Source organism: Colobus angolensis, unplaced genomic scaffold (genome assembly GCF_000951035.1).
Source record: "Colobus angolensis palliatus isolate OR3802 unplaced genomic scaffold, Cang.pa_1.0 Scaffold5, whole genome shotgun sequence".
Taxonomy (NCBI): Eukaryota; Metazoa; Chordata; class Mammalia; order Primates; family Cercopithecidae; genus Colobus; species Colobus angolensis.
Genome location: NW_012118487.1, coordinates 3,921,184 through 3,944,204, shown reverse-complemented (window position 1 = coordinate 3,944,204; position 23,021 = coordinate 3,921,184). Strand labels below are relative to the sequence as shown.

Here is a 23,021-nt window from a genome sequence, read left to right as displayed (position 1 = left end):
ATTTCCTTTGTTTGTTATTGACCGATGTTGATGATGAAAATAACAATGCACATGTCATGGTTCTGTTCTTTATGAAATCATTGATTCCTCTCACATATATTTGTTAATAGCTCATTTATCAGGAAATCAGAGATTGACATTATTGAGCTCTTGAGCACTAAGAAATGTTGAGTAACTATTCTGTTATTTCTAGTGATTTGGTTGTAGAAATTGTTTATTAAACTAATTCATAACATTATTAACCACCCTCCCCATTTAGGAATTATAGGACTGCCTATAACCTTGTACACGAATTGAGAGCCCATGAAACTAATATTCTGGAAATTAAGACTATGGCAGGATTTATAAACTACAAGGTAATAGTTCTGCTTCCAAATACAGGGAATTTGTGTTTAAATATTAAATGATTTTTTAAAAATGTGAACATCAAAATTAGTTTCTTGCTCTGAAAAGTTAGTATTTGATTAATTATGATCTCTCCTTTTATATCCTTTTTCTCAGAAGGGCCTTGATTCTTAGTAGCCTATTTGTAGTAGTTGTGTTTTGAATTGATAAGTTCTAGAGGTTTCTAAAGTTTGAAAGGTTTTTTAGTTTTTGTTTATTTGTTTTTCAGTGGGAGCAAGGAGGAGTTGAGAAGAAAACTGCCTGTATTACTGGGTTTTAAAAGATAAAATTATTAGAACTATGTGACTCTTTCTCGGTTTAATGGCACAGAAAAGGTGTATCTGTTCACCTTAGAGGAAACTTTTCTTTTTTTTTGAGACTGAGTTTCGCTCTGTTGTCAGGCTGGAGTGCAGTGGTGGGATTTCGGCTCACTGGAACCTCTGCCTCCCGGGTTCAAGCGATTCTTCTGCCTCAGCTTTCCGAGTAGCTGGGACTACAGACATGCGCCACCACACCCAGCTAATTTTTGCGTTTTTATTAGAGATGAGGCTTCGATCTCTTGACCTCGTGATCCACCCATCTCGGCCTCCCAAAGTGCTGGGATTACAGGTGTGAGCCACCGTGCCCGGCCAGAGGAAACTTTTATACCTACTGTTTGAGCATTTTATTTTGAGATTGTGCATCACAGGAATAGATACCCTCAGAAGTCAAGCAACAGCTATTTGGTTTGCTTTTAGTTTTTTCACATTCTTAAAGATGCCTGACACTGTGTTGGTGATGTATGGCCAAATAGATGCTTTAATTCACTGTTTTTTTCTAATAGGAAAAGATTAGAAACAACCCAGTTATAGGTGATTGGTTATGTAAATTATAACTGTAAACAAAGGAATATTAAAAGCTATTGAGAATAAGGCAGCTCTATGTAGTGATATGGAATGATACCCAAAATATATTGCAAGATGAATAAAGTCACAGATTAGCATATTTAGTGTGATGTTATTATTTGTATAAAAACAATATTTTTATAGAAAGGCACACACATACTTATCTGTGTGTAGAATATATCAGGAAGCATATGGCAGAAACTGCCTCTAGAAAGGGAAATTAGATGGCTGAGGGACAGGAATGGATGAGAGACTGACTTTTCATATGTTCCTTTGTACTTAAAAAATAAAAGTGAAAATTGTAACAAGCATATGGAAATACACTTAGGCTTTGTTTCTTCCTTTTTTCCTTTTACCCCAAGTACGTAAATATTAGTACTATTTTGAAACAGCATACCAGACACAAAATTTTCAAGAATTTCTGTAATACTTGTTTGATATAGAGGTAACTTTGCTTTAATTATGCTACAGAAAATCTTTAGCTTTATGGCAAATCTAAAACTGAAAATTGATCAGTCTTTTCTGTTACCTGTTGGACATCGTTTATTTTAGTCCATCTTTATGTTCTTCATTGGGGATAATTTAAAATTCTATTCCATATTTTTTAAAAGCTTTTCTAAAGTTTAGAATAAATTATGTACAAACACTGAGTTATTTTATTTCATTTCTAAAAGGGATATATAACCTTTGGTTTTAGCATAACCATTCTGATGAGGAAAATTAATTGTATTGCAAAGAGCTTCAGAGAAGGAAATTTCATAGTCTTTTTTTAATGTTATTCTCAAAATAGTTTTTAAACGAATATGCCTTTTGACTTTCTTTTTTTCCCTTTATTTTGGGATCAATTTTACATTTTGCAGATCTGTAGGCTGTGTTTTCAACACAACACCCCATTGGATGCAATTGCTCAGTTCCGGAAACACATCGACTTGTGTAAGAAAAAGATTGGAAGTGCAGAGTTGTCTTTTGAGCATGCTGCATGGATGTCTAAACAGTATGTTTTACATTGTACTTTTAGAATATTTTTAAAAATAATATATAGTATTTGGAGAAATAGCATGGACTCTAGTTCTAAAACTGAACCAGGTTTTTGGTCACTAAGTAGGTTTTTGATGATGTAGCATAAGTATGTTTGTATATTTCTGGTAATACTGTAGGTTGATATTGTATACAGTTCCTTAATGGCAATTATTTAGTTCATGGTACCGTCTTTTTCATTCAACATATATTTATTGAGTCTCTACCATGTGTCTAGGTCCTGAGGATATAGCAGTAAACAAAATTTCTGCTGTCCTGGAGTTTACTTTTTGAGAATGAAGTTTAAAAATTGCTAAAATGAAATTGTTCCCAGGAACTTGGGTGTATTTGTTTGAGTGGTAGGAACTATATTGAGATCTACTTTGATGGTATATTTATGAAGACTTGTTAGAAGCGATGACTTAAATATAGAACCTATCTGTAACCTACAGTTAGTGTGTATTAATATTTACAAAGAAATTACAACAAATATTAACTGTTCATCACTAGCACCATTTTAATACAATCTGCTGAGGTTAAGATTCCCAGGATGAATTACCAGAAATAAGCTTCTTTTTCTTTTCATCCCTTTTTATTTCTTGATTTTTTTTTTTCTTTAAGATTCCAGGCCTTTGGAGATTTATTTGATGAAGCGATTAAGTTAGGGTTAACAGCTATTCAAACTCAGAATCCCGGTTTCTATTACCAGCAGGCAGCATACTATGCCCAGGAGCGGAAACAGCTTGCAAAAAGCCTCTGTAACCACGAAGTAAGTTACTGACTCCGTATTATCTAGCACGTAGAAAAGTTATTCTTCTTTTGAAAGAAGCTAGAACTGATTGGTGTTGATAATTTTTTCCAAGTCTTTAAATTTAATGAGTTTTTACTTTTTATAGTTTTAGGAATTACATTGATTTTTGGTTTTAGCCCGAGTACTCTGTTTTCACCTGTGAATTGAGCAGACATTTTTCTTTGAAGAACTAATTTATTTTTGGCAGTAAGTTAGTGACTATTTAGACAAGAGAAAATTACTTTAAAGTAAAAGCCGCATTTTCATCCTTGTTACACTATAAATCCATTGTTTTGTTTCTACGATCACTGCTGTAAGAGTTTGGAAATATGTTTTGACCCACTGGAGGGGATAACTTTTGACTTCTTTCTCTTCCTGGGGTTTCCTGTATGGAGACTCTTTTTTGGAGATGGAGTCTCGCTCTTGTTGCCCAGGCTGGAGTGCAGTGGCGCAATCTCAGCTCACTGCAGCCTTCACCTCTTGAGTTCAAGTGATGCTCCTGCCACAGCCTCCTGAGTAGCTGGGATTACAGGTGCCCGCCGCCACGCCGGGCTAATTTTTGTACTTTTAGTAGAGATGGGATTTCGCCATGTTGGCCAGGCTGGTTTCGAACTCCTGACCTCTGGTGATCCGCCGCCTTGGCCTTCCAAAGTGCTGGAATTACAGGCGTGAGCCACCGCGCCCAGCCTCCTGCATGGAGATTCTTTAAGAGTCTGAGGAATAGTGTTAATTGCATAGTTTCTTAAACTTGATGTTTCATTTTGCCTTTTTCTTGGATGATTACGTTTAGATATCAGTTTTCCTATAAACACCTTTAAAATAAGAACGTGGTATACATATTTAATACATTTATATTTATAGAGTTACATCAGTTTATTTTCACTTAAAACCTACAGTTCTCTGAAGATGAGTAAATATTATCAGTAGTACTATCTTTAAAACTGTTCCTGGCCGGGCGCGGTGGCTCAAGCCTGTAATCCCAGCACTTTGGGAGGCCGAGGCGGGCGGATCACAAGGTCGGGAGATCGAGACCATCCTGGCTAACACGGTGAAACCCCGTCTCTACTAAAAAAGTACCAAAAACTAGCCAGGCGAGGTGGCGGGCGCCTGTAGTCCCAGCTACTCGGAGGCTGAGGCAGGAGAATGGTGTGAACCCGGGAGGCGGAGCTTGCAGTGAGCTGAGATCTGGCCACTACACTCCAGGTTGGGTGACAGAGCGAGACTCTGTCTCAAAAAAAAAAAAAAAAAACTGTTCCAAAACCAAATAGATTGTATATTAATATTTAATGATTCTTTTCTCTGAAATGATGAGTTAACTGTTTTTACCATGTTATTTGTATGATTTATAATTTTATTGTATGTATTATATTTCTAAAGTTTGGCATATTCTAATTTGAACACAGTATTTTAAAAAGTGATTAAAACTAGATTTTATAAGAATGTAAGGAACTGGGCATTAATAAATATCATTGGTTAAAATGTAAAATAATATTTCCATCAAATAATAATTTGAGAAGCTTTAAAGCTATGCATATCTTTTGACTTAGAATTTAATTTTTGGAGATACTAAGGCAGCTAATAAATTCTGAGATAAGTACCAAAATTTATTTATAAAGTTGTTCTCACAGATTTATTAATTGTAAAATAGAAATAAGATGAATAGCTGTAGGGAATGCATTAAAATATGCACTAGCAAGCAGCCATGAAAAATGATGTTTTAGAAGAATATTTAATGCTGGGTTAAATATACAGAATATATTTAAATGAAAGAAGAAGGTTGAAAATTAATCATTAACAAATTTTTACATGTGAAATCTGGAAGAATGATAACATACTTTCTTAATAGTGGGAGTTGGTAGTAGGTTTATAAGTAATTTAGATTTTCATCCTTTTCCTTTTGGATGTTTTCTACATTTTTCATGTGTTACATTTTGGTTTCGGGGGAAAGGTTAAAAAGAAGAAAAAGCACTGTAAATCTGTCAGTTCTGGTGCCAGAAATATTCCCCCACAATACAGCATTTAATACAGAAGTGATAAAGAGGGGAAATAGTGTCTTCTCTGTAAAACTCCTTGTAACATTGTTTTCATTTACACAAACAGCATGTATGCATGTGGAATAAATATAGAGCATAATTTGTAATATAGTTTTACTGGTTTATTAAAGCAAAGATTTAAAAAAGTGAAGAAATTACTGTGAAATATTCATCAGAATCAGATTGATTTTTATAAGGCTACTTAAATATTAAATGAAACATTTTAAGCTTAATTTTTGTTAAAATTTATGTTAAAATACTCACAAATTTGATAATTGAATGTATGTTTGGTGGTTGTATTTATGAAAAGTTTTTTGTTCAATCCAAGATTGGGCAAGAGTTGATTTGCAATGAGTTCCATAAACTATTATTTAGGTTTGTGTTTTAATTTACAGGCTTCTGTAATGTATCCCAATCCTGATCCCTTAGAAACACAAACAGGCGTTCTTGACTTTTATGGACAAAGATCATGGCGACAAGGAATACTAAGTAAATAATTTTTCCCTCCATCCTTTCCTCTCAACCTCAAAAGGCAGCAATAGCTATAATAGATTTTCCATTGGCTGCACATGCATAAGAAATTATGTTGAAGTAAAAATGTGTGCTTTTTAAACATTGTTTTCATTTTTAGAATGCTTTGTATGTATCACTACATCTTAGAGTGACTTTATAATTAAAGTCATTGATGTGATTAAAACATTTATCTGGGTGTGGTGGCACATGCCTGTAGTCCCCATCTGCTTGGGAGACTGAGGCGGAAGGATCACACCTGTGAACAGCCACTGCACTCCAGACCAGGCAACATAGTAAGACCTCATCTCAAAAAAAAAAAAAGTACAACATTTGAACATCTTTTGTTTTAAATGACACATGCCACTGCTGTCTTATTTCAACCAGTTAACTTTAGCAATTGATTTGACTTTTTAAAACAGCATTAACTTGTATTACCTTAAAAATAATTTCTCTGCATTTTTTTAGTGCTTTATACATAATTTAATTCAAGCAATTGAGCTAGAACTGTTAAATTACTGGCTAGGCAAAGTGGCTCATGCCTGTAATCCCAGTGCTTTGGGAGGCCAAGGCAGGAGGATTGCTTGAGGCCAGGAGTTTGAGACCAGCATGGGCAACATAGGGAGACCCCATCTCTACAAAAAAATACAAAAATTAGCCACACATAGTGCCACGTGCCTGTAGTCCCAGCTACTTGGAAGGCTGAGATGGGAGGATCACTTGAGCCTAAGAGGTTGATGCTGCAATGAGCTGTGATTGTACCGCTGCACTCCAGCCTGGGCAACAGAGCGAGACCCCATCTCAAAAAAAAAGAAAAAAAGGAAATGATTTAATCTCCAGTGAGTGTATCCTCTATAAAGGATGATATTAACATTGCTTTTCAGATCATTGATTCCAGTAGGTAGAAGAACATGGAGCTCAATAATGTTCCCATCAGAACAGAACACGGAAGTTTCCATGTTAATAAAGCTGCCTCTTAGCATCTTTAAGATTCTAGAATGTTGAAGAATCTGACATGATTATATTAAATAAAGGTTTCAAGGAGTGTACACATACAATATTCACGTGAACATTTATATTAAATGAGCTATCTAGAATGGGTTGTGTCTCATCTTACGCAGGTTTTGATCTTTCTGATCCTGAAAAAGAAAAGGTGGGAGTTCTTGCCATTCAGCTGAAGGAGAGAAATGTTGCTCACTCTGTAAGTTTTGTGTCCAATATAAACTATTTTTTACACTGTTAAAAAAATATATTTGTATTGCAATGTTTTGCACTCTACTTTTTCTACTAGGAAGTCATCATAACTCTCCTGAGCAATGCTGTCGCACAGTTCAAGAAGTATAAGTGCCCGCGAATGAAAAGTCACCTAAGTATGTGTCCGCAAACGTCACCATTGCATGCAACTTTGAATGGCTTTAAATTACATACATAAATCTTCTTTCCTTTATAGTGGTTCAGATGGGAGAGGAATATTACTACGCGAAGGATTATACCAAAGCTTTGAAGTGAGTCTTGTTCACGATTTACTTTTACAAGTATTTGGATTATCTGAAGTGAAATTGAAATAGAAATCGGTGTGGAAGGAGTTTGTATTTTCACGTTTATTTCTATTGCTGTTAAACTCCATTTTGTAATGTGTTTTCAAGTGCCATTAATGGCACAATCTTTTTCAGCGTTTTAAGAAATCTCACGTTTAGCTAAATAGGAGAATAGCTGTTCAACCATCTCAGTAAGATTTTTCTAAACTTACATAAAATGAGGAAAGTACTTTTTTCTCCATGAACTCTTCAAACCCTTTCTTGTGAAGCCAGTTCAGTATTACATTTTGTCTTCTTTGAGGTTGCTGGATTATGTGATGTGTGATTATCGGAGTGAAGGGTGGTGGACTCTGCTCACGTCTATATTAACTACAGCTCTGAAGTGCTCCTACCTCATGGCTCAATTAAAGGATTACATTACTTACTCCCTAGAACTCCTTGGCAGAGGTAACCTGATGTTTTTTGAGTAAAATTCTTGATATATAAAATGATTTGGCATCTTTAAGCTTTTTAAAATTTAAAGAATAATTCGGTTCCAGAGAATTAGTATACTTTTACTACGTGCAAATCACTGTGCTTAGTCATCTTAAAGAGGTATTTATTGCTATGTAAAGTTTTTAAAGCAATAAATGGGGGTAGTAGACTTAATTATAAGTACTTACAATGTTTTTCCTTCATTCTTCATACTAGCTTCAACTCTGAAAGATGACCAAAAGTCTCGGATAGAAAAGAACCTCATAAATGTTTTAATGGTAGGTTGGAATTGTTTATATAGAGTGTGGTATTAGGAATATGTGTACCTATATCTGTATCAACTAATGCAAGTCGTGGTTTTTTTCAACTAGTTGAATGAATGTTAACTCTGTGTTGATGCAGAATGAAAGTCCTGATCCAGAACCCGACTGTGATATCTTCGCTGTGAAAACTGCTCAGAAGCTGTGGGCAGACCGGATTTCTCTGGCTGGCAGCAATATTTTCACAATAGGAGTACAAGACTTTGTGCCATTTGGTAGGTAGCTAACATCTACAGTATGATGTCAGAGAAATTGTCTTTTTCTGCAAAATGAATAGATGCAGAATAATAAACATAAAAGTCAAGAAAGAATTTTCAAAGTAGAATCATGTTATAGATAAACTGATTTGTGTGTGTGTGTCCCCTCAGTGACTTATAAAGATAGTTAGGATCTTAAATACTTGATTTATGTTTTAAGATGTACTTTGCTCATTTGTAGTTCAGGTGTTATTGGAAACACTTGATACTTACTTAAAAGGTTGTGCTTTACTGTCTAGGTAGGTATTTTGAAATAATAAATTTATTTTCTTTTTCGTTTAAAATCTTGTCATCTACATTTCAAGAGTAGCTGTATTTTTAAAATTAAAGATGGTTTTGAAGCTATATTTACTTAAATTTTATTTTATATTATTTATGTATTTATTTTATTTTTCTTTTTTGAGACAGGGTCTCACTCTGCTGCCCGGGCTGGAGTGCAGTGACATGTCAGCTCACTGCAACCTCTGCCTCCCAGGTTCAAGCAATTCTCCAGCCTCAGCCTCCTGACTAGCTGCGATTACTTACAGGCGTGCACTACCATGCCCAGCTAATTTTTGTATTTTTAGCAGAGGTGGGGTTTCACCATGTTGGCCAGGCTGGTCTTGAACTTCTGACCTTGGGTGATCTGCCCGCCTGAGCCACCCAGAGGGCTGGGATTACAGGCATGAGCCACCACACCTGGCCTATTTATTATTCTTTTTGAGATAGAGTCTCACTCTGTTGCCCAGGCTGGAGGGCAGTGATGTGACCTTGGTTTACCACAACCTCCACCTCCTGGGTTCAAGTGATTCTCCTGCCTCAGCCTCCCTAGTAGTTGGGATTATAGGTGTACACTACCATGCCAGGCTAATTTTTGTATTTTTAGTAGAGACAAGATTTCACCATGTTGGCTAGGCTGCTCTCAAACTCCTGACCTCAAGAGATCCGCCTGCCTTGGCCTCCCAAAGTTCTGGGATTACAGGCATGAGCCACTGCGCTCACCCTAAATTTTATTTTTATAATAAAAAGAGCTCATTTGTCTCTTGAAATGCCTTAAGTGCAGAAGTCAGTAAGAATGGTCAGTGCAGATGTATCTTTCTGAAGAATGAATTTGGTTGACAGGATGTTGTGGGTCATGGGTATCTGGTTGTGCATAACGCAGCCCTTGTGTTTTATTTCTAGTACAATGCAAAGCCAAGTTTCATGCCCCAAGTTTTCACGTTGATGTTCCCGTTGAGTTTGATATTTATCTGAAGGCTGATTGTCCACATCCCATTAGGTTTTCCAAGCTCTGTGTCAGCTTTAATAATCAGGTAATGGTGCCATTTCATGTGTTTTTACCACGTTTATCTTATTGTAGCTGGTGTTAAACTAAATAAAATGAGCTTAGTGAATTTTATGTCTAATGGTTTCAAAGTTCACAAGTGAACTTTGGTAAGGTCTATTTAAAAATATATTTCTAGGGCCGGGCATGGTGGCTCATGCCTGTAATCCCAGCACTTTGGGAGGCCGAGGTGGGCAGATCACAAGGTGAAGAGATCGAGACCATCCTGGTGAAACCCCATCTCTACTGAAAATACAAAAAAATTTCCTGGGCGTGGTGGCACGTGCCTCTAGTCCCAGCTACTCAGGAGGCTGAGGCAGGAGAATCACTTGAACTCGGGAGGTGGAGGTTGCAGTGAGCTGAGATCGTGCCACTGCACTCTAGCCTGGGCTACACAGCGAGACTCAAAAAAAAAATAATTTTATACACACACACACACACACACACACACACACATTTCTAAACTAGCAATTCAAGTTTACATTTTGCTTACTCCATTTTTGTTTTCATTCTATGTTTATGAAGTCTAAGAATTCTCTGTGTTTCTGTATATATATATGTACCCACACAGTATATATATACTTTTTAATTTTGTCTTTTTTGAAACGGGGTCTCGCTCTGTTGCCCAGGCTAGAGTGTATTGGTACAGTCATAGCTCACTGCAGCCTCGACCTTTTGGACTCAAGAGATCCTCCCACCTCAGCCCCCTAAGTAGCTGGAACTACAGGCACCTGCCCCATGTCCGGCTAATTTTTGTATTTTTTGTAGAGACAGAGTTTCGCCATGTTGCCCAGGCTGGTCTCAAACTCCTGGGCTCCAGTGATCCACCGACTTCAGCCTCCCAAAGTGTTAGGATTACAGGTGTGAGGCACCACATCTGGTCTTATATTTTTTTATAATGTATACTTGAATTCCAAATAAGGTATGTTCAGAATGAATAAAATTTAAAAAATAATTTGGTTTATATTCTACTTCAGCATTATTAGTTAATGTTACTAGTTTATGGTTATGAAACTAATTTATGTTTGATATTTGAAAAATTGAAATGGAATAGATGGATATAATGTGAAAAGTAAATGTGTGTCTTCTTTCCACTCCATTCTCCCACACACCCTCTATGTTAACTTCTTGAATAACCTAGACATTTTCTGGGCACGAATATATAAGCAACTTTTTTTCTTGCAGAATTGGGATCGTATCATATTTCCTGCATTTGAATATATTTGAAGCATTATATAGTATATTGTCAAGTACTTCATTACAACTGTGTTATAAACTCACTTAGTAGATAATCATCTTTTGATTACCCAGAAAGTATAGTGAGTCTTTCACCAACAAGCATTTATTGAGAGTTACGGTATTCTTAACATGCTGAATCTGAGTATAGCATATGTCGACCTCATTAAAATGTAGGCATTTTGGGGACAAGGGCCAGGACGGAATCAAAGGTTGTCCAAGTAGGTAATGAAGACTAAATGATGTTGTGTAGGCTAGAAAGAAGTACAGCTGTAGTAGGCACGCCAGAGAAAATGGAGGGAGTTCCAAGAATGAAGATGAAATTGCAATAGGTCCAAAAGATGGGAGGGGAGAACATGTTTGGCAATGAGAAAACACTGCGTGGAAACAGAAGTGCACAATCTGTTTCTGGGAAAGTCAAGCCTCACTAGATCAGACGGTTTATAATGCTGGGTAGTGGGAAATAAGGCCAGGTGGCTTAAAGGAACCTTGAAGAGTTAAGCGGGGATAGGCTAGCAAACAGATGTCTCTCAAGATTTATTCATTCTTTTATCTGGTTATTTATTGGATGGTGATAAAGAAACGATGTTATCTGTTTTATTAGAACTTGATTCATAAGAAATGAGAAATATCTCTGTAATATAAATGATTAAATGAAGCTGGGTCACCTGAAGATCAGTATGTTTTATTCAACTTCAGACCCTTACCCAGAGATTTCCTCTAATCAGTTTGAGAATTTTATTTTATTGTGTATGTGTGTGTGTGTGTGTGTGTGTGGTTTTTTGTTTTTTGTTTTTTGCTTTTTTGAGACCAGGCCGCACTCTATCTTCCAGACAGAGTGCAGTGGCTCCATCTTGACTTACTGCAGCCTTACTCTCCCGGGCTCAAGTGATCCTCCCACCCCAGCCTCCTCTGAGGAGCTGGGACTATAGGCACATGCCACCATGCGCAGCTAATTTTTGTATTTTTTTTTTTTTTTAATAGAGATGGGGTGTTGCTCTTTTGGCCAGGCTGGTCTCGAACTCCTGGGCTCAAGGAGCCCACCCACTTCAGCCTCCCAAAGTGCTGGGATTATAAGTGTGAGCCATCATGCCTGACCCAGTTTCAGAATTTTAAAGCAAGAGCATGAAATTTATTCTTAAAGTTTTAAGAAACTTTATTCTAGTAGCAAAATAGAAACAATATCATGGAAGCCAAATAGAGGCTCTTTATATTAATCCACGTACAAAAGTACAAGTATTGGAATTAAGATGCTGGTGTTGGGCATGGAGATTTAGGGATACAAGAGGCATTTAAAAATAGATAAATCTGCATTGCCGAGTACATAGAGTGGCTGAAAAGTGGGGATGGGATGAATGAAGGACAGGAGCTCTTATCCATGCCCTTTCCTCTGCTTGAATTGGTTTGCCCTCCTCTCCGACTAGTTCATTCCTCCTTGCCTTTTCTCACTTAAAAGCATCACTTCAAGGAAGCCTCCCCTGACTTACATGCCTGAATCACTTAGCCAGGCTCTCATAGCCTTAGTAGTACTAATCACACTGTGGTTTCACCGTCGTCTGTGATTATTTGGTAAATTACCTGTTTTCCTTAATAGAATCTAAGCTCCACAAGGGAAGAAGGGCAGGGTTTTTTTTGTGTGTGTTCGTTTGTTTTGTTCGTTACGAAATTAGAGGGTCAAAAGAAGGACTGTTTTTTTTTTTTTTATTAAAAAAAGATACTCTTTTGAGCAAGCTGGAGTGCAGTGATGTGATCATAGCTCATCTCAGCCTCAAACTCCTGGGCTCAAGTGAAGTATGGGGACTCTTATTTTACTTTTCCCTTAATAGCCTACTATTTCATTTCTTTTCTTTCCTTTTTTTTTTTAACAACATAAACTACTATAATTAAAAACTAATAAAAATGCTAAAATGGAATATAAAGCAATTAGTTTTAAAGTTTAGATTATATTCTGAATATATCTTATTTGAAATTCAAAATACAGGCCAGGCACAGTGGCTTATGCCTATAATCACAGCACTTTGAGAGGCCAAGGTGGGCGGATCACTGGAGGTCAGGAGTTCGAGACCAGCCTGGCCAACATAGTGAAACTCCATCTCTACTAAAAATACAAAAATTAGCTGGGCTTGGTGGTGGGTGCCTGTAGTCTCAGCTACTTGGGAGGCTGAGGCATGAGAATTGCTTGAACCTGGGAGTTGGAGGTTGTAGTGAGCTGAAATTGCGCCATTGCATTTCTAGCCTGGGCGATGGAGTGAGACTCTGTCTTAAAAGAAAAGAAATTCACAATATAAACCATAAGAAAAAAAGTAGAGTAGGTTTTATAAGCATGGAATAGAAATGAAAATTAGTGGGAAAGTATAAAACTTGAACTGTGTAAGAGTTTCTATGAAGGTAATTTATATGCTGGGATTGAAGATGGCTCTTGGAAAGGTCTTGGTATTTATTGAACAGGTGAGAATGGTGATTCCATAGATAGAAACATGAAAGATGTCTTCCTTTACTCATCTGTGAGGATTGTTCTTTTCTGGGAAGGCAGATGCACATTCACTTTGGGACATGCTGAGTTTCAGGTGGTAGTGGACATGTCCTCTAGACAGTTGTGGATATGAGCTTGTGATTAAGGAAATAAGACAGAATAGGACAACTGTGTGTGAGAGATACTAGCAACAATGGTGTAGTGTATGTGGAAACAAATACATTTTCCAATGAAGTGAACATAGAGAGAAATGAAGACCTGAAAGAAAGCAAAGGAATGGGACTGGGCTTGGTGGCTCACGCTTGTAATCCCAACACTTTTGGAGGCTGAGGCAGGAGGATCACTTGAGCCCAGGAAGTTTGAAACCAGCCTGGGCAACATAGTGAGACCCCATCTCTACAAAAAATAGAAAAATTAGTCAAGTGTGATGGTACATGCCTATGGTCCCACCTAGTTTGGAGACTGAGGTGGGACTATCCCTTGGGTCCAAAAGTTTGAGGCTGCAGTGAGCCGAGATCATGCCACTGCACTCCAGGTGGGAAAAACAGGAAGTAACTAAGCGGGACGAGAAACCCCAAAGATTATAGCATCACAGAAGCCAAGTAAAAAAAGGCTCTTCAAGAAAAGGAGGTGATAAGCAGTAGTGTCCAGCACAACAAAAAACAAACTGTTTCTCTGGGAGACAGGTATCTAAATATTTTCAAAAAGCATTCATGTGTAGTGAATTGTTTTATTATGGCAGTAGTAAGTGGATAAGTGCCTGTATTTGGCATAAAAATACTTCCTTTTATTAGTAACCCTTCATAATGCTTCAGTGTTTGTGGAGTTAAAACTAAATGAGCTCCAAAGCACTTGGCATTTAGTGTTATCAAACACCTGACATTTGATGACCTCTCTTCACCTCTTTCAGGAATACAACCAGTTCTGTGTAATAGAAGAAGCATCCAAAGCAAATGAAGTTTTAGAAAATCTAACTCAAGGAAAGATGTGCCTAGTTCCTGGTAAAACAAGAAAACTGTTATTTAAGTTTGTTGCGAAAACTGAAGATGTGGGAAAGAAAATTGAGGTTAGTTATGAAATTTGTTTAAAAATATTTTTAATAATAAAAGTATGTTTATATCAGAATATTTTAAATAATACAAAAGCTTATTAAGTAAAAAATGAAAATCTTCTACCTGGACTTCCTAAAGGAAACCATTCATAATAGTTTGGGAGGTTTCCTTGCAGACATTCTTCTGTGAACTATTTGTGGTATAAATTTTCTTTCAATTAAAAAATTAAGAATATATGTAATAAACTGTAGCTGGCTTTTATCACTTGATAGTGTATACTAGATATTATTTCTTGTTAGTACGTAAACGAATCTTGTTTTTTAATGACTACATAGTTAAGGAGTTTTAAACAATGTATATTATGTAATATAGCAAATATATTTTTTATGTTATTCAGACTGAATATCTTTTGATGTTTAAACATTACTGAGTACATATTCTTAAAGAAAAATGAGCATATATATTTTAAAGATTGATATAGATAATTGAAATGCCTTTTAGAAATATAGGATCTAGGTAATATCTTTATTGAGCATAAACTCTGGAGCCAAACTGTGTGGGTTTAAATTGCAGCTCTCTAGCTTACTAGCTTGTGGCCCTGGGCAGTTACTTAGCTTCTTTGTGTCTTCTCAGTGTATTCATCTGTAAAATGGGGATCTTAAAAGTACTAATCTCTTAGGATTTCATGAGGATTAAATCAGCTAGTTAATGTAACTTGCTTGGAATAGTGATTAGCACACAGTAAGCACTCATTAAGTGCTTGTTTTTCATGACTTGAATGGGAATGGTTAGTTAGCTAATCTAAACTTGGTACCATTGCTAAGATAAATGGTTTATAAAGTTGTACTACCAATGTTCCCATAACAGTTTCTGTGAACATGTTGATTTTATTATTCACCAGTATCCAGAATTGTTTGCTTATTCGTTAAAAAAAAAAAAAAAAACCTTCATGATTTTGACTAAATGCCCTCATTGCATATTTGATTTTTTCATGCCTAAGGAAACTTACCAGACATAAATTATAATGAGTAAGCCTATTTTGAGTCCTTTTGTTAATAGTTTTAGTTGAATAGAACATGTATTCAATTAATAAAGCATTTTATTGCTAATACTATAAATATTTTCAGGAAAAATATTTGTGGAATCAGAAATTAGGTTATCATGTATCCATAGCCATCACAATATTTATTTCATTCAGCAACCACTAATTGAGCATTCGTTACATCAGGGAATGTGCCAGATGCTAAAATCATAACACTACTGTACAATCAGCCTCTCAGTAGAAAGTCAGGTTATTGTCTCTGTTTTAAAGGTGAAACCTGTTTAAAGTTGGAACCCAGAGCGCAGTTAGTCTCTCTGTCCCAGCCCGAGTAATACCTTAATAGCAGGTGTTGTGACTTCTGTCACACTGGGGGTCTCTAGAAGAACTCCATGGTCTAGCCGTCGACGATGTAATTTTGGTGAGAAGGGATGGTGACAAGCACATACGAGATGGCATTTCTGACACCTTTTCTTTTTTTAGATTACTTCAGTGGATCTTGCTCTGGGCAATGAGACGGGAAGATGTGTGGTTTTAAATTGGCAGGGAGGAGGAGGAGATGCCGCTTCCTCCCAAGAAGCCTTACAGGCAGCTCGGTCTTTCAAAAGGCGACCTAAGCTACCTGACAATGAAGTTCACTGGGACAGCATTATAATTCAGGCAAGCACGATGTGAGTCTGCTTTGCTAAGCTGGTATTAAAGGTCACCCTCTTATCTTATTTCTTTAGCTATTTTTTTTTTTTTTTTTGGAGACAGAGTCTCTCTCTTGCCCAGGCTGGAATGCAGTGGTGTGATCATGACTCACTACTGCCTTGACCACCTGAGCTCAAACGATCCTCCCACCGCAGGTGCCACCCTTGCCTTCCCCAATAGTTGGGACTACAGCCAGGTGCCGCTATGCCTGACTAATTTTTGTATTTTTTCTGGAGATCAGGGTCTTACTATGCTGCCCAGGCTTGTTTCAAACTCCTGGGCTCAGACGATCCTCCTGCCTCAGCCTCCCAAACTGCTGGGATTACAGGCCTGAGCCTCCACACCCCGCCTCTTAACTTCTTTTAAATACTTTATTTAAGTAATTTATTTGCCTTTTTTTTTAATCAGTTACTTAGCTAAGGTTTCTTTTCAAAGGATCATTTCCAGAGTTCCAAACATTTCTGTACATCTGCGACATGAGCCCCCTGCTCTGACTAATGAAATGTATTGTTTGGTGGTGACTGTTCAATCCCATGAAAAGACCCAAATCAGAGATGTGAAGCTCACCGCTGGCTTAAAACCAGGTAAGCATTCCTTTTTGTAAGTTTGATCAGTATTAATCCAACATTAAGTAAGCATCAGTGATGTCAACTCTAGGACTCTTGTTTAAAAGAAGGTATGGCATAGTGCTCTTCACACAGTATTGATTATTGGGATAATGTTTGAATTCTTTGTTTGAAGAACCAATATTAACTCTTTTAGGACAGGATGCCAATTTAACTCAGAAAACTCACGTGACTCTTCACGGAACAGAACTGTGTGATGAATCCTACCCAGCTTTACTCACTGATATTCCTGTTGGAGACTTACATCCAGGGGAACAGGTAAACTTGGTCAACTGGGATTGAAGAGGAAATCGATTAGTTTGTAGTTTTAAATATATAGTGAGTTTTTAACAGTTCAGAGCATTTTAACAGCATATTCTTAGACTGAAAAAGTGATTTAACTAATGAACATTTCATACGCATTTTACATACTTAAATGTGTAAAATGTCTTAAGCAGTTTTTCTGCAAGGGAATTTAGAAAACAGGCTTAACATGAATTAGTTGGCTAATAAAATAACCATTGTTTGTAACTTAGTGCAGTAACTTCTCAGTCAACTTCTGCTTCCAAACTAGATACAAAAATGTTTTGGAAGTTGAGAGTAATAATTTCTAAACGATGCAGTAGTAATGTTCCCACCCTTACGCTGTGGCCAGAGTGTAATCAGGGGGCTCTTCTACAGTGGCTTTGGTCAGTTACATTGTAACGTTCTGTAAAGGTGATAAGGAATTTAGCCAGTTGGTATAGATAAACTCTAGAAGGTGGGAACGCTATCCTAGAATATATATCAAGAGGAAATATCTGTAAAATTAAATATTAAATTACAACATTTATTTTGTTACAGCTGGAAAAAATGTTGTATGTTCGCTGTGGAACAGTGGGTTCGAGAATGTTTCTTGTATACGTTTCTTACCTGATCAATACAACCGCTGAAGAAAAAGAAATTGTTTGCAAATGCCACAAGGTATTTTTTTATAACTACTTTATGAAGCGTCATATGTGGAGTAGTCCCATTCTGTGTTATTTTAGTGTACCTATAAAATAAGCAGCTTGGGTGCTTATAGTCTGTTATAAATTTTAATTAAACTTTTTAAAAAATCACTTATGTTGAGTTTTGTTGAGGCTGGCATTCACTGCTCAAACATTAAACAGAAAATTGGCTTATATGGCTTTTTTTTTTTTTTTTGAGACGGAGTTTTGTCCTTGTAGCCCAGGCTGGAGTGCAATGACACGATCTCGGCTCACTGCGACCTCCACCACCCGGGTTCAAGCGATTCTCCTGCCTCAGCCTCCCGAGTAGCTGGGATTACAGGCATGCAGCACCACGCCCAGCTAATTTTTTGGATTTTTAGTAGAAACGGGGTTTCTCCATGTTGGTCAGGCTGGTCTTGAACTCCCAACCTCAGGTGATCTGTCCACCTTGGCCTTCCCAAAGTGCTGGGATTACAGGCATGAGCCACTGTGCCTGGCCTAGATGGCTTTTCATATAGAGGATCAACAGATTTGAGATCTCAAGCAAATCACACATGAGATAAAATCTGTAAGTTGATTTACATATAGAAGGTTCTGGAGAAAAGGAGGTCTCCCTTTGAAAAAAAATTTTCTGTTATTAAAAAATACTGGTAAAAATTGTTTTTGGTAAGTGCACATAAAAGTGAGAATACGAACGATCACAGTTACAGTTCACAACTCGAAGGCGACTGCTAACTCTTTGTATTTCTTTTTGGTCTCTTTTCTGTTTCTAGAGATTTTGAACAGGCCATGTTTCTAAATAGATTTAACTGTGCTGTATAGAATGTTTATGTTCTCTTTCGTTAATAGAACATTATGATACTTTGTATCTTCTTGGTCCCGACAGTAATGTTGTCTTAGTTTTCCCTTAGGAATTGGGTCCTGAACCCAGCAGAGCAGAAGGCCTAGCAGTTTGGGGATTTGTAGTTTTGTTACTGCACAGAGTCTGGGCTGTGGGCTGTTTACAAGTCATTAGGAAAATAAACCATCTCAAAATTGTTAGTATTTTCCAAGTGGGAGAGAAGAAGGCATGTAATGTACTGTTGAAAATTTCTCATAGCCTGGTATAATACATAGACCTATATGGTAACTTAGGAGATTAAGGGTGCCAATCTCAGCACATTATATCTATTGTCTCATCTGGTTTTTCTAACAACCCTGAGGATTATGAAACTGAGACTTAAAGAGACTGCATGAGTTGAGCATCCCAAATCTGAAAATTCAAAATCCAAAACTTTCTGGATTTTCAGATTTTCCAAAATCTGAAACTTTCTGAGAGCCAGCATGACACTCAAAGGAAATGCTCCCAGGAGCATTTTGGATTTGGAATGCTCAACCAGTAAGTATAATCCAAATATTCCAAAATCCAAAAAATCGGAGACACTTCTGACCCCAAGCATTTCAGATAACCTGTATAACTTTCCCAAGGTCACATCATTAGGTTCAAGGTCACAGACCTAGTAAGTATGTATTGAGCTAGGATTAGAATTCGGCTCTGTCTGGCATTACAGCCTGAGCTTTTAACCAGTATGACCTTTTTTAAAGGTTTCTTACCAAGAGGTTGTGTTACTTGTTTTGAAAGATGAAATAACCCCATTTTATTTTCTTTTTTCTTTTTTTTTAATTTTGACATGGGGTCTCACTGTGTTGCCCAGCTTGGAGTGTAGTGACACAATCTTGGCTCACTGCAAACTCCACCTCCTGGGTTCAAGCAATCCTCCCATCTCGGCCTCCTGAGTAACTGGGACTATGGGTGTGCACCACCACACTCAGCAAATTTTTTGTATTTTTGGTGCAGACAGGGTTGTGCCATGTTGCTCAGGCTGGTCTCAAACTCCTGATCTCAAGCAGTGTGCCCACCTCAGCCTCCCAAAGTGCTGGGATTACAGGTGTGAGCCACCATGCCCATCCCTCATTGTTTTTCTAACAGACTCTTTTAGAAGGAGATGTAGCATGTTGGTTAAGAGTGTAGGCTCCATGGCCAGTTTCAGTTCTGCTTCTATGCCTTTGTTACCTTCCGGCTATGTGACCTCATCTTAAAGTGGCAATCATAATAGCACTTGTTTCCTTGTGTGATTATGAACATTATATAATACATATATAGTGATGATAGCAGTGTCTGTCACATTACATTATTATTATCTTATTAGTCATTTTGAGTTGAGGTGTAGTAAGAACTTAGACAAAAGGAAAACCCTAGCTTGTTGGAACATCCGATTCCTTCTCTGTAAAATGGTGATGATGCCTGCCCTGCCTACTTCATTAGATCCAGAGATAAATAATGTGTAAGAAAACACTTTAACCGGGTGCTGTGGTTCACTGCTTTAATACCAGCACTTTGGGGTTCTGAGGCAAGAGGATCATTTGAGGTCAGGAGTTCAAGACTAGTCTGAGCAACACAACAAGACCCCATCTCTAAGCAAATAAAATATGGTAACTGGGCATGGTGGTGTGTGCCTGTAGTCCCAGCTACTCAGGAGGATCACTTGAGCCCACGTGTTCGAGGCTGCAGTGATCTGTGATGGTGCCACTGTATTCCATCCTGCCAGAGTGAGAGCCTATCTCCAAAAAAAAAAAAAACAGTACTCAGTTCTTTCGACACAAATGTTTACAAATGTTATCTAAAAGAAAGGCCTTTACTTCTTAGTATGTATAATTTGGGGTTATTTATTGATCAGTGATAGATTGTGTTTTTTAAAACTTTATATAAAAAGATTTAGAAAATCCGTTGAATGTGCCCTTTACATTTTCTTGCAGGATGAAACTGTAACAATTGAAACAGTCTTTCCATTTGATGTTGCGGTTAAATTTGTTTCTACCAAGGTATGTTTCTGTGAGGCAAACTAGAAATCATTTAGGTTATAGAAATGGACTGAAATGATACAATGGATTAATGTAATTCCCGACAGACCTTTTGTCTTCATTTGTGACAGTTTGAGCACCTGGAAAGGGTTTATGCTGACATCCCCTTTCTGTTGATGACGGACCTCTTAAGTGCCTCACCCTGGGCCCTCACTATTGTTTCCAGTGAGCTCCAGCTTGCTGCATCCATGACCACAGTGGACCAGCTAGAGTCTCAAGTGGACAATGGTGAGTCTTTGGTTCATTCCCGCTTAGCAGGAGCAGCATGTGTGCATGCATGTGTGTGTGTGTGTGTGTGTGTGTGTATGTAGTCTTGCAATGGAAGAGTTAATTAGCTTTTTTTAAGTGAGGGAACTTGAGACCTGCACTCGTGAAAGCAAATGCATATGGAATTAGGGTGGAATGAGTGTCATTTATAATACCATTTGCTTGAGTATACCTGATTTTAAAAGGTCAGATTTTTTTTTTTTTTTTTTGAGACGGAGTCTTGCTCTGTTGCCCGGGCTGGAGTGCAGTGGCCGGATCTCAGCTCACTGCAAGCTCCGCCTCCCGGGTTCACGCCATTCTCCTGCCTCGGCCTCCCAAGTGGCTGGGATTACAGGCGCCCGCCACCTCGCCCGGCTAGTTTTTTTGTATTTTTTAGTAGAGACGGGGTTTCACCGTGTTCGCCAGGATGGTCTCGATCTCCTGACCTCGTGATCCGCCCGTCTCGGCCTCCCAAAGTGCTGGGATTACAGGCTTGAGCCACCGCGCCCGGCCGGTCAGATTTTTTTCCTACTCTAAGGAAGTTATACTTTGAAAATGCACTTCACCAAAAGAATTCTTTTTTCATTTTTGAATTTTTTAAATATTTTTTTCTCATTGACTCTCAATGTTTACTGTTTTTCATAACTTGAAATGAGAAAAGGTATTTATTAAAGAAACTTTGGAAAATATAGAAAAGTAGGAGATAAATTTTCTGAGTCACCCAAGTAAAACAATTTGTAAGACTGACTGAAGCCCAGGACAACACCTTTCTGGTTTCAAAAAGTACTAATAATATCTTTTGCTTTCACAATGTCTTCATGAGTTTTTTTTCATCTCTCCTTGAAACTTGGTTTTCTCTTGTGTGTTTGGAAATCATTGTCTCTGTCCTACTTTGTTTTTCTGTCTCCTTCCCTTTTTCCTTATTGTGCTACTTGGGAGTAATGAGCTTTAGGATCAGACTGAACTGGATTCGGTTCTCAGCCTTACCACTTGCTCTTTTGTGAACTTGGATGGTTCCTTTCGTCACTTCTTAGAGTCAAAGAGGATGATGTATGTGAAATAACTAAGTAATATATATGAGAAAATATGAAATATCTTAACTCAGTGCTCATTTTCTGACAGCTCAACAGAAGCTGGTTATTTGTCCATTCTTGCTGATTCCTTTTCTTTCAGCGTTGGTCATTTCCAGTATCCTGACGTTGGTTCTCTTGTTCTTTGTCTGCAAGTCTTCAGCTGCCACACGACCTTAGGCTGCCTGCATTCCCTCGTCCGATTGGAGGGGTTGTTGTATGTACACTTGATCCAAGCGGAAAACTGCAGAAAAAAACTACACTCCTTCACACACACATCCATCCTTCACACCCACATCCATACATTTTTTGAATCCAGCTTTTCATCTCCATTCTCAGTGCCATCCTCACCATTTCTCTCACCTAGTCTATAGAAGTAGGTCCTTAACTGTTTTCTTCCTTGGCAGTCATTCTCTTCCGTAGCCTGCCTTTCATATTGCCACTAGAGTTTGTGACACACTGGACCTCACCTGGCCAGGCTCTGGCTGACCTTCCCAGCTGCCTCTACCTGAGGCTGTCTATTGCCCTTTGTTCTCTCCCAGTTTTCAACCAAGACAAACTTAGGGCATTCGTCAAACATTGCCCCCAGCTGCTTTTGAACATATATTTGGAACTTTTGTCTAAAACCTTCTTCATGTTTTTCAGGCTGTTGAACTCTGGCTTGAATCTGAGAGATTCATGAGCTCTTCAGGGCTCGTGTAAACTTGAACTTCTTGTTCCTCCCAAGCAGGGCTAAGTACTCTTCCTTCTTTACTCCCATGGTGTTTTGTACATACCTACGTTGTAACACTTACATTATATTGCAATTACTTATTTGTAAATATGTCTCCCTTACTAGACTGTGTGTTCCCTTAGAACCTGAGCTGTGTCTTATTCATCTTCATATCGCCAGCATCATAGTACTTAGCTAATAAGTGTTTACTAAATCTCTGGCTTGAACTTCCAGTATATTAGTTTCTTACTGCTGCTGTAACAAATGACCACAAAGTTAGTGGCTTAAAATGACACAGATTCGACTATATTAAAGTTCTACAGGCTGGAAGTCCAGAAAGCAAGCTGTCAGCCTGGTTGCGTTCCTTCTGGAGGCTCTCAGGGAAAATCTGTTTCTTTGCCTTCTCCAGCTTCTAGAGGCCGCCTGCACTCCTCCGCACGCGGCTCCTCCCCTCCTCCAAAACCAGCAGTGTGGCGGCTCCCCTCCTCCTCCAAAACCAGCAGTGTGGCGGCT

At 37.9% G+C, this 23,021-nt stretch overlaps 1 protein-coding gene across 1 annotated transcript in view; it reads left to right on the top strand.

Annotated features, from left to right (window-relative positions):
* TRAPPC11 (trafficking protein particle complex 11) overlaps positions 1-23,021 on the top strand; it is a 49,204-nt gene that overhangs the window by 11,359 nt on the left and 14,824 nt on the right. Inside the window, exons 6-23 of the mRNA XM_011959557.1 lie at positions 260-356; positions 2,129-2,262; positions 2,907-3,054; positions 5,504-5,597; positions 6,740-6,819; positions 6,910-6,988; positions 7,069-7,123; positions 7,458-7,603; positions 7,847-7,908; positions 8,033-8,165; positions 9,369-9,499; positions 14,130-14,285; positions 15,794-15,981; positions 16,439-16,587; positions 16,766-16,887; positions 17,452-17,571; positions 20,376-20,441; positions 20,552-20,708. Of these exons, the coding sequence (XP_011814947.1) occupies positions 260-356; positions 2,129-2,262; positions 2,907-3,054; positions 5,504-5,597; positions 6,740-6,819; positions 6,910-6,988; positions 7,069-7,123; positions 7,458-7,603; positions 7,847-7,908; positions 8,033-8,165; positions 9,369-9,499; positions 14,130-14,285; positions 15,794-15,981; positions 16,439-16,587; positions 16,766-16,887; positions 17,452-17,571; positions 20,376-20,441; positions 20,552-20,708 (2,117 nt within the window). The remainder of the gene's footprint in view (positions 1-259; positions 357-2,128; positions 2,263-2,906; positions 3,055-5,503; positions 5,598-6,739; positions 6,820-6,909; positions 6,989-7,068; positions 7,124-7,457; positions 7,604-7,846; positions 7,909-8,032; positions 8,166-9,368; positions 9,500-14,129; positions 14,286-15,793; positions 15,982-16,438; positions 16,588-16,765; positions 16,888-17,451; positions 17,572-20,375; positions 20,442-20,551; positions 20,709-23,021) is intronic.